This window comes from Salmo salar, chromosome ssa01 (genome assembly GCF_905237065.1).
Source record: "Salmo salar chromosome ssa01, Ssal_v3.1, whole genome shotgun sequence".
Lineage (NCBI taxonomy): Eukaryota > Metazoa > Chordata > Actinopteri > Salmoniformes > Salmonidae > Salmo > Salmo salar.
The window spans coordinates 130393519-130406268 of NC_059442.1; the positions used below are offsets into that span (position 1 = coordinate 130393519).

The following is a 12750-nucleotide window of genomic DNA, read 5'->3' on the forward strand; positions in this document are numbered from 1 at the left end:
ATCAATAGTTTGTTGATGTATTGATTGATTGATTGAATTTACTTATTCATTGATTTATTATTTTATGAAAGATACTTACAGTCCTCATCGTTGGCATCCAGCTCCTCTACAAGGGTACATTCTATTAGGGACAACACCCCACCCTGCTGTGAGGGTCAAAGGGCAGAGGTTAGAGGCCATACATCTAACACGCACGTGTAGAGGGAAGGTGAAATGTGTCAAAATCTGCTTGAGATACAAATGTTTTCTACTACATACACTACCGGTCAAACGTTTTAGAACACCTACTCATTCAAGGGTTTTTCTTTATTTTTACTATTTTCTACATTGTAGAATAATAGTGAAGACATCAAAACTATGAAAGAACACATATGGAATCATGTTGTAACCAAAAAAGTGTCAAACAAATCAAAATATATTTTATATTTGAGATTCTTCAAATAGCCACCCTTTTCCTTGATGACAGCTCTGCACACTCTTGGCATTTTCTCAACCAGCTTCACCTGGAATGCTTTTGCAACAGTTCCCACATATGCTGAGAACTTGTTGGCTGCTTTTCCTTCACTCTGTGGTCCGACTCATCCCAAACCATCTCAATTTGGTTGAAGTCGGGGGATTCTGGAGGCCAGGTCATCTGATGCAGCACTCCATCACTCTCCTTCTTGGTAAAATAGCCCTTACACAGCCTGGAGGTGTGTTGGTTCATTGTCCTGTTGAAAAACAAATGATAGCCCCACTAAGTCCAAACCAGATGGGATTGCGTATCACTGCAGAATGCTGTGGTAGCCTTGTTGGTTAAGTGTGCCTTGAATTCTAAATAAATCACAGACAGTGTCACCAGCAAAGCACCCTCACACCATAACACCTCCTCCTCCATGCTTTACGGTGGGAAATATACATGTGGAGATCATCCGTTCACCCACACCGCGCCTCACAAAGACACGGCGGTTGGAACCAAAAATCTCAAATTTGGACTCCAGACTAAAGGACAAATTTCCACCGGTCTAATGTCCTTTCCTCGTGTTTCTTGGCCCAAGCAAGTCACTTCTTCTTATTGGTGTCCTTTAGTAGTGGTTTCTTTGCAGCAATTCAACCACGGAGGCCTGATTCACACAATCTTCTCTGAACAGTTGATGTTGAGATGTGTTTTTGTGAAGCATTTATTTGGGCTGCAATTTCTGAGGCTGGTAACTCTAATGAACTTGGTCTTTTACCAAATAGGGCTATCTTCTGTTTACCCCCCTACCTTGTCACAACACAACTGATTGGCTCAAACACATTAGGAAGGAAAGAAATTCCACAAATTAAATTTTAAGTAGGCACACCTGTTAATTGAAATGCATTCCAGGTGACTACCTCATGAAGCTGGTTGAGAGAATGCCAGGAGTGGGCAAAGCTGTCATCAAGGCAAAGGGTGGCTATTTGAAGAATCTCAAGTATAAAATATATTTTGATTTGTTTCACACTTTTTTGGTTACTACATGATTCCATATGTGTTATTTCATAGTTTTCATGTCTTCACTATTATTCTACAATGTAGAAAATAGTAAAATAAAGAAAAACCCTTGAATGAGTAGGTGTTCTAAAACTTTTGACCGGTAGTGTATATCATCACATTTCGTATGTATATATGTGCATGTGTCTGACCACGTGAAAGTATAGATGTCGCATCTTAATTTGACCCGTTTTGTCACAGGAGGAAAATAATCCTGCAGAAAGAGGATTTTAATATCTGAAGAAATATTAAGAATCGCCACCAGGGGGCAGCTGAAGCGGTGTTTGTGTACAATTCAGCACCATACCTACATTGTACCTTAGACCGCAGGTCCACTGGGCGCCTGTTCAAGCAGCCTATGTAGACTATGTGCAGGCTACAGCGCATCTTGTGTGAATTCTTATATGGATTATAATAAACGGGCATATTTGTAGGGGATAGACTTATTTTTCTTTTGTGAAAATCCATTAAAAAAAAAATATATATAAATTGTTTTATTATATGTGCAAGGCAAGCAATAGCAAGAATAGATGATTGATGGCCTCAGTGGCTGTGTGGTCCAGGGGTTACAACAGCTGACCCTGGCACACATATGGTTTGAATCCGGCCTACTGCCCTTTGACTCCCCCTATCTTCTCCATCTTTCCGACACTGTTCAAGCTCTTCAATGTAAGCAACAAAAAGAGACTTCAATTCATTTAGATAGCCTATGGCCTACATTAGGCCCACAAGTTAATTGCATTCATTTCAATGTTTTCAAGAAGTAAAACGAATAGTCTGATAATTTACACATCAAAGAAACGTGTCTCAACTCAACAAAATAGTCTTTGGATAGGCTCAAACGCATACACATCTTGACAGCCTTAAGAAATGACATTTTAAAGCCACACAATACAGGCTTTCAATCCACAACAAGGATGACTTCAAATGCCGGCATCAAACTGGAAGCACAGCAGGCCTTTGCTACTGTAGCCAGCGCATAACAGTTTGGTAATGGAAATCTATAAAACGTGGGTGAGCACTGGAGGAAAGTGTATCGTTCTATGGCGGGCCTTCATCTATCAATCAACTGATGGCCCAAATCAGCTCATCAACTCAGACAGGGAAACACAGACAGTAGCCTTCTATCAGTTTTCACACCATTCATTATGCATTGGGTAACTTAGAGAATGTATTGGAATATTAATCAAATAACAAGGGACCAATTGCAACCATCGATGGTGCTAGATCATCACCAGCTGATGTCTTGTTAAACCATCAATATGTGCTAAATTCACCCGCACAGCTGATCTCAATTGCAGCCGTTGTTGGTCACCTGATTACGGCTCCCTAAAAGATGATGTCGGTGTTGCCTTAGTCCTGGTTGCAACCAAAGTCTTTCAAGATATGTTCGCCCTCTGGCTGGTATTATCATCGGAACAACTTAGTCCTTTTTGAACATACTAAGGGTGATTTATCTATTTGACAAGAATTCCGTACAAAATAAATCAAGTATTTCCTAATTTACCATGGCAAATCCACTGTGGCAATTCACCCCACACTTTGTATGAAACTAACGTTGGTGTAGCCCACTGTTATTATTTTGTTTGTTAATAGATTTAAAATGACTGTTTTATATCTTTACTATTTTATACCATTATGTCCTCTTTGTCACGTCCTGACCATAGTAAGATGTTATTTTCTATGGTAGAGTAGGTCAGGGCGTGACAGGAGGTGGTTTTCTATGTTTTGTATTTCTATGTTCAGGTTCTAGTTTTATATTTCTATGTTGGGTTTGTTTGGGATGATCTCCAATTAGAGGCAGCTGGTCCTCGTTGTCTCTAATTGGAGATCATACTTAAGTAGGGTTTTTTTCCACCTGGGTTTTGTGGGAGATTAATTTTGAGTTGTGTATGTGTTCATCTCTGCGTCACGGTTTGTTGGTTTTTTCATTCAGTGTATTTATTTATTGCATAGTTTCACAGTATAAATAAAATGTGGAACCACACACACGCTGCACTTTGGTCCGCTTCTCTCTACGACAACCGTGACACTCTTAGTATGAATAGATTGTTTTTATATATCCTTAGAAAGTGAAAGTAGTGTTGGGTTTAAGCTTTTGTGCATGAGAAGTCCAATTATTTAATGGATTGCAGTAGACTGTAGGAATGTCTACACCCAGTTACTCATTGCCTCTCCTGACTGTGAAATGCACGGAGGAGCACAAATAAATCCTGGCTGATGGAAAAGTACTGAAGTACATCTTTGTGGAAGGGAGGGGGTGAGAGCTAAGGGTATAAATGAACACGGTGCTGTACTGAATGTACAGTATGTATTCGACTGTTACATCTTCGCCGAGTAAACACTTGAAACATCACTCGGAGTTTGGGCTCTTGTATGATAAATATCTTTATTGTATATTGAGATATTGGTTTTCTTATCAGTTTCCTTTTTACAGTATGTTATCCATTAAAAACATCTGTCTTTATAATAAAAGTGTCTAGTATGCTGATTTCTTATCAAGATCGGGGGTAAAATATCCTTGGACTGTCCATACTTGAAATGTGTAACTAAATCAAGTCAATTGGCGAGACTTTGTTATTTGTGCCAGAAGGGTATGGGATGGATTCGAACCCACGCCGACAGGGTAGGCCTATACGTAAAACCTACATTTATTTGTGACATGCGGCGAATACAACAGGTGTAGACCTTACAGTGAAATGCTTACGTCCAAGCCCTTAACCAACAATGTTTTAAGAAAAACGTGTTAAGTAAAAAATAGGATAAGTAAAAAAAAGAATGACAAAAAAGTAACATAATTAAACAGCAGCAGTAAAATAACAATAGCGAGGCTATATACAGGGGGTACCTGTACAGCGTCAATGTGCGGGGGCATCGGTTAGTCGAGGTAATTGAGGTAATATGTACATGTAGGTAGAGTTAAAGTGACCATGTGTAGATAATAAACAGATCGTAGCAGCAGCGTAAAAGAGGTGTCTGGGTAGCCCTTTGATTAGGTGTTCAGGAGTCTTATGGCTTGGGGCTAGAAGCTGTTAAGAAGCCTTTTGGACCTAGACTTGGCGCTCTGGTATCGCTTGCCGTGCGGTAGCAGAGAGAACAGTCTATGACTAAGGTGGCTGGAGTCTTTCACAATTTTTAGGGCCTTCCTCTGACATCGCCTGGTATAGAGGTCCTGGATGTAGTGCCTTGCGGTCGGAGTCTGAGCAGTTGCCATACCAGGCAGTGACGCAACCAGTCAAGATGCTCTCGGTGGTGCAGCTGTAGAAGCTTTGAGGATCTGAAGACCCACGACAATTCTTTTCCGTCTCCTGAGGGAGGAGGAACAGGCTTTGTCGTGCCCTCTTCACAACTGTTGGTGTGTTTGGACCATGATAGTTTGTTGGTGATGTGGACACCAAGGAACTTCAAGTTCTCAACCTACTCCACTGCAGCCCCGTCAATGAGAATGGGGGCGTGCTTGGTCCTCCTTTTCCTGTAGTCCACAATCATCTCCTTTGTCTTGATCACGTTGAGGGAGAGGTTGTTGTCCTGGCACCACACGGCCAGGTCTCTGACCTCCTCCCTATAGGCTGTCTCATCGTTGTCGGTGATCAGGCCTACCACTATTGTGTCGTCAGCAAACTTAATGATGGTGTTGGAGTCGTGCCTGTCCGTGCAGTCATGTGTGAACAGGGAGTACAGTAGGGGACTGAGCATGCACCCCTGAGGGGCCCCTGTGTTGAGGATCAGCGTGGTGGATGTGTTGTTACCTACCATTACCACCTGGGGGCGGCACATCAGGAAGTCCAGGATCCAGTTGCAGAGGGAGGTGTTTAGTCCCAGGGTCCTTAGCTTAGTGATGAGCTTTGTGGGCACTATGGTGTTGAACACTGAGCTGTAGTCAATGAATAGCATTCTCACATAGGTGTTCCATTTGTCCAGATGGGAAAGGGCAGTGTTGAGTGCAATAGCGATTGCATCATCTGTGGATCTATTGGGGCGGTATGCAAATTGGAGTGGGTCTAGGGTTTCTGGGATGATGGTGTTGATGTGAGCCATGACCAGCCTTTCAAAGCACTTCATGGCTACAGACGTGATTGCTACAGGTCAGTAGTCATTTAGGCAGATTACCTTAGCGTTCTTGTGCACAGGGACTGTGGTGGTCTATTTGAAGCATGTTGGTATTACAGACATGTCGGTATTATAAAGCAGCGGTCCTAACAACTAGACCACCCCAGGCCATGATTGAACTACATATTGACAGTTGACTCATAACCTTACGTTCAGGATAAACCTTAAAATCTTTTTTTTATTTTTTATAATACACTGTAGATCTCAAAAATCATGGGCCAAGTTTTTTTGCCTGCTTTTACATCTCGTCTTTACATCTGATATTACAGGCCTATGTGTGATTCGTTTTGATAGGCTACACTAGGGTATAGTTTAGGTGTAGCCTATCAGGGTTGGGGAGTAACAGATTACACGTAATCCGTTACATGTGAGGGATTGCAACAACAACAAAAAACGGTAACTGTAATCCGTTACGTTAACAGCAAAAATATTGTAATCAGATTACAGATACTTTTGAAAAACCTGATGATTACTCCGAGGATGACTTTTAAATTTGGAAAGGATGCTTGCACATTTTTTTGGGATACGTTTCTCAATGACACTCAAATCAGCATTGAAAAAGGCGCAAGTTCAAGTTTGTTCCACCTGAGCGAGTCTGACCACAAGTCAGAGACCACTATGATGACACACCAAATGTATTTGATGGATCGCGGGTAAAGAGCAGGAATGGGCTTTTTGTAGGCTACAGTCCAAGCTATGTCTTCCAATGGTACGACTGCTGTCGGCATCCAAAGATTATCCAACATGAATAAACGCTTGGAGGTAAGGATGACAGCAGTGGTGTAGTCTACAGCAATACGGATATCACTTATTATTGATATCTACATAGCTGTCACGTTCCTCGTATTCTCCCTCATCGGAAGATATGTCGAAATCACTCGATGACCAATACGCAGCAGGTTGACTGTTCCACATCATATTTATTTTAGATGGAAACGACAAAACAAAATAAACACGCAGAGGAGAAAGGTGACAGTTTCACAGGTGAAACGAAACACAGTGCAAAATTACAATTACCCACAAAAATCAAACACAAACACACCCCACTATATGGGACTCTCAATCAAAGGCAGATAGACAACACCTGCCTTCAACTGAGAGTCCCAACCCCAATTAACCCAACAGACATACACTCACCAAACTCCACATAGAAATACCTAACCTAGAACCTACCCCAACACTCACAACCCCACTATACCATAACCAAACATAACTGCCACGTCCTGACCAAATATAATACAAAAAAACCTAAGTATATGGTCAGGACGTGACATTACCCCCCCCCTAAAGGTGCATACACTGAATGCACAAAACCAACAGAAAAAAACAAAACAAAAAAAAACAACACACAATTAACCTCCTAACTAAAGGGAGGGAAGGGAGGGTGGCTGCCGTCAACGACGGCACAGTGCTACACCCCCCTCCCCAACCCACCTATATTGGAGGTGGCTCCGGTTCTGGCCTACTGTCCAACAGACCGTAGACAGACCTGTTGGGCTTAGGACAGTAGGCAGACTTCTTTGGTTCTGGTTCGTGGGCCGACTCCGTCGGTCCCAGGCTGTAAGCAGACTCCTTCGGTTCTGGGTTGTAGGCAGAATCATCACAGTCATAGTTAATCAACTTTATTTTAGAATTGTGACCAGACTCACCCGGTTCTGGGTCACAGGCAGCTCCCCTCAGTCCCGGGTCGCAAGAGGTTGTCGGATACTCTGGTCCGCACCCGGTGTCGGATCCTCTGGGCCGCACCCGGTGTCGGATCCTCCGACGGCCCTGACCCAGGATTCACCAGGCTGGGGAGACATGATGGATGCCTGGCCCTGGGCACAGGCACAGGACTCACCAGGCTGGGGAGACCCACTGAAGGCCTGGTCCTGGGAGGTGGCACAGGATGAACCAGGATGGGGAGACCCACTGGAGGCCTGGTCCGAGGAGGTGGCACAGGACGGACCAGGATGGGGAGACCCACTGGAGGCCTGGTCCTGGGAGGTGGCACAGGATGAACCAGGATGGGGAGACCCACTGAAGGCCTGGTCCTGGGAGGTGGCACAGGATGAACCAGGATGGGGAGACCCACTGAAGGCCTGGTCCTGGGAGGTGGCACAGGATGAACCAGGATGGGGAGACCCACTGGAGGCCTGGTCCGAGGAGGTGGCACAGGACGGACCAGGATGGGGAGACCCACTGAAGGCCTGGTCCTGGGAGGTGGCACAGGACTCACCAGGCTGGGGAGACCCACTGAAGGCCTGGTCCGAGGAGGAGGCACAGGATAAACCGGGCTGTGGGGGAGCACTGGAGTTCTGGTACGGACACTCTTTACCCACACTCCAGGCTGAATGCCCACTTTGGCCCGGCACGGGCGGAGAGCAGGCATTGGGCGAACTGGACCCTCCCAGCGCTCTGGAGACACAGTGCGCAACGCCGGCGCAGGATAACCTGGACCGAGGAGGCGCACTGGAGACCAGACGCGCTGAGCTGGCACCATCCGCCCTGGCTCGATGCCTGCACTCGCATGGCACTTGCGGGGGGCTGGTATGTAGCGCACCGGGCTTTGAACGCGCACTGGGGACACCGTGCGCTCCACAGCATAACACGGTGTCTTACCAGTACCACGCTGCTTCCGGTAAGCACGGGGAGTTGGCTTAGGTCTACCACCTGACTCCGCCAATCTCCCCGTGTGCCCCCCCCCCCAAAAAATTGTGGGGCTGCCTCCCGTGTCCGTTGCGCTCCCTCTCCTCATACCAGCGCCTCTCAGCTCTCGCCGCCTCGATCTCCCACTGTGGGCGGCGATAATCCCCAGCTTGAGTCCATGGTCCTTTCCCGTCCAGGATTTCCTCCCAAGTCCATGACTCCAGATAGCCTTTCTCCTGGTGCCTCTCCTTGTGCTGCTCCTTCCTCTGCTGCTTGGTCCGTTGTTGGTGGGTAATTCTGTCACGTTCCTCGTATTCTCCCTCATCGGAAGATATGTCGAAATCACTCGATGACCAATACGCAGCAGGTTGACTGTTCCACATCATATTTATTTTAGATGGAAACGACAAAACAAAATAAACACGCAGAGGAGAAAGGTGACAGTTTCACAGGTGAAACGAAACACAGTGCAAAATTACAATTACCCACAAAAATCAAACACAAACACACCCCACTATATGGGACTCTCAATCAAAGGCAGATAGACAACACCTGCCTTCAACTGAGAGTCCCAACCCCAATTAACCCAACAGACATACACTCACCAAACTCCACATAGAAATACCTAACCTAGAACCTACCCCAACACTCACAACCCCACTATACCATAACCAAACATAACTGCCACGTCCTGACCAAATATAATACAAAAAAACCTAAGTATATGGTCAGGACGTGACAATAGCGCATTGATGTGAATCACACTGCTGCTCTCTCATTTAGCTATTTGCGCCGTACGGATTGTGGTTGTTGTGGATGGCTGTTCACAAATCTAAATGTGTATTTGAACCCAATAATGGTTGAATTCAAGAAGTTTAAGCTGCCTATCAATCATTGTTTTTGAAACAAGTGGACAGCCAGTGAAAAATGCGCTCTTGCAACAGCTGCTTAGTGTGGATCCCGGCCTAAGGAATAAAAGTGGGGCTTTTATTGCTCAATCTAATTCATGCTGATAAAAAAATAAATCCATATGCCTAACGGACACACATTTCAGATAAGTCCATATGAATGTGGCGTTGGTAGGACCCATAGGCCTACAGTAGCAGTAGGACATTGTCTAGCTTGAGCCTTTGAGCAAAGTCAGAGACAGAATAGGATTTTGATAGCTGGCACTGGTCTGAATGACTCGACTGCCCCCTGAATATGTTTTTGTGAAAGCATCTAAATCATGAGGCTCATTTGAAGTCCCTGTTGCGCAGGAAAATTTCACGCGACATAACAGCGATCAAATTAAGATCTGACATCTGTACATGCATATGTGTCTGTGTGTGTGTTTGACTCTCACCTTGAGCAGGTGCAGCTTTCCCCCGGAGGTGCGTGTGCAGACAAGGAAGTGTTTTGTAAACAGGAAGCACTGTCGTTCTCCTTCCTTCCTGAGGGACAGAGAGCCCAGACGGACCTTACTGAGCATGCCCCGTTCACTGCTGGATGGGAGCTGGATCAGAGAGCCTGATGGGTAGAGAGAGTGTGTGTGTGTGTTTGGTGGGAGGGGGAAAAAACAAAAACATAAGTTACACATACTGTACTACTGATGACAGTTACAGGTAACCATCTTATAATGCTCTGGATTCTGGCTGGTGTGTGTGTGTGTGTGTGTGTGTGTGTGTGTGTGTGTGTGTGTGTGTGTGTGTGTGTGTGTGTGTGTGTGTGTGTGTGTGTGTGTGTGTGTGTGTGTGTGTGTGTGTGTGTGTGTGTGTGTGAGTTAGTTAGTTAGTGAGTGCATTTGTACAGTATGTGTGTGTGTGTGTGTACTCACCCTGTCTGACAAATGTCTGGCTGGTATCCAGTAATATGTCACAGCCTTCTACGATCATTCTCTCGATGGCCAGATTCTTACGAATGTTTTCTGTATCGCTCACCTCATCATGCATCATCCTGACAACACAACCACCGTTAGCTACATTATCCACCACACAACCACTGTTAACTACATTACCTTCCACACAATTCCTGTTGGCTACATTACCTACCACACAACTACTGTTAACTACATTACCTACTACACAACCACTGTTAACTACATGATCTACTACACAACCACTATTAACTACATTACCTACCACACAATTACTGTTGGCTACATTACCTACCACACAACTACTGTTAACTACATTACCTACTACACAACCACTGTTAACTACATTATCTACTACACAACTACTGTTAACTACATTGCCTACTACACAACCACTGTTAACTACATGATCTACTACACAACCACTGTTGGCTACATGATCTACTACACAACCACTGTTAACTACATGATCTACTACACAACAACTGTTAACTACATGATCTACTACACAACCACTGTTAACTACATTATCTACTACACAACCACTGTTAACTACATGATCTACTACACAACCACTGTTAACTACATGATCTACTACACAACCACTGTTAACTACATGATCTACTACACAACCACTGTTAACTACATTATCTACTACACAACCACTGTTAACTACATTATCCACTACACAACCATTGTTAACTACATTATCCACTACACAACCACTGTTAACTACATGATCTACTACACAACCACTGTTAACTACATTATCTACTACACAACCACTGTTAACTACATTATCTACTACACAACCACTGTTAACTACATTATCTACTACACAACCACCGTTAGCTACATTATCCACCACACAACCACCGTTAACTACATGATCTACTACACAACCACTGTTAACTACATGATCTACTACACAACCACTGTTAACTACATGATCTACTACACAACCACTGTTAACTACATGATCTACTACACAACCACTGTTAACTACATGATCTACTACACAACCACTGTTAACTACATGATCTACTACACAACCACTGTTAACTACATTATCTACTACACAACCACTGTTAACTACATTATCCACTACACAACCACTGTTAACTACATTATCCACTACACAACCACTGTTAACTACATTATCTACTACACAACCACTGTTAACTACATTATCCACTACACAACCATTGTTAACTACATTATCCACTACACAACCACTGTTAACTACATGATCTACTACACAACCACTGTTAACTACATTATCTACTACACAACCACTGTTAACTACATTATCTACTACACAACCACTGTTAACTACATTATCTACTACACAACCACCGTTAGCTACATTATCCACCACACAACCACCGTTAACTACATGATCTACTACACAACCACTGTTAACTACATGATCTACTACACAACCACTGTTAACTACATTATCTACTACACAACCACTGTTAACTACATGATCTACTACACAACCACTGTTAACTACATGATCTACTACACAACCACTGTTAACTACATTATCTACTACACAACCACTGTTAAGTACATTATCCACTACACAACCACTGTTAACTACATTATCCACTACACAACCACCGTTAACTACATTATCTACTACACACCCACCGTTAGCTACATTATCCACCACACAACCACCGTTAACTACATTATCCACCACACAACCACCGTTAACTACATTATCCACTACACAACCACTGTTAACTACATTATCCACTACACAACCACTGTTGACTACATTATCTACTACACAACCACTGTTAACTACATTATCTACTACACAACCACTGTTAACTACATGATCTACTACACAACCACTGTTAACTACATGATCTACTACACAACCACTGTTAACTACATTATCTACTACACAACCACTGTTAACTACATTATCTACTACACAACCACTGTTAACTACATGATCTACTACACAACCACTGTTAACTACATGATCTACTACACAACCACTGTTAACTACATTATCTACTACACAACCACTGTTGGCTACATGATCCACTACACAACCACTGTTAACTACATTATCCACTACACAACCACTGTTAACTACATTATCTACTACACAACCACTGTTAACTACATTATCTACTACACAACCACTGTTAACTACATTATCTACTACACAACCACTGTTAACTGCATTATCTACTACACAACCACTGTTAACCACATTATCTACTACACAACCACTGTTGACTACATTATCTATTACACAACCACTGTTAACTACATTATCTACTACACAACCACTGTTAACTACATTATCTACTACACAACCACTGTTAACTACATTATCTACTACACAACCACCGTTAGCTACATTATCCACCACACAACCACTGTTAACTACATTATCTACTACACAATCACTGTTAACTACATTATCCACTACACAACCACTGTTAACTACATTATCTACTACACAACCACTGTTGACTACATTATCTACTACACAACCACTGTTAACTACATGATCTACTTCACAACCACTGTTAACTACATGATCTACTACACAACCACTGTTAACTACATTATCTACTACACAACCACTGTTAACTACATGATCTACTACACAACCACTGTTAACTACATGATC

The 12750-nt window shown here is 43.3% G+C and overlaps 1 protein-coding gene across 4 annotated transcripts in view; it reads right to left on the minus strand.

The window, feature by feature from the left end:
• Nucleotides 1-12750, minus strand: part of LOC106561157 (ras-specific guanine nucleotide-releasing factor 2) — a 76774-nt gene that overhangs the window by 11461 nt on the left and 52563 nt on the right. For all 4 annotated transcript variants that reach the window (XM_045689044.1, XM_045689056.1, XM_045689052.1 and 1 more), the window contains exons 8-10: nt 10050-10168; nt 9579-9742; nt 80-146 (exon numbers count right to left, since the gene is read on the minus strand). In XM_045689044.1, coding sequence (XP_045545000.1) covers nt 80-146; nt 9579-9742; nt 10050-10168 — 350 coding nt within the window. The remainder of the gene's footprint in view (nt 1-79; nt 147-9578; nt 9743-10049; nt 10169-12750) is intronic.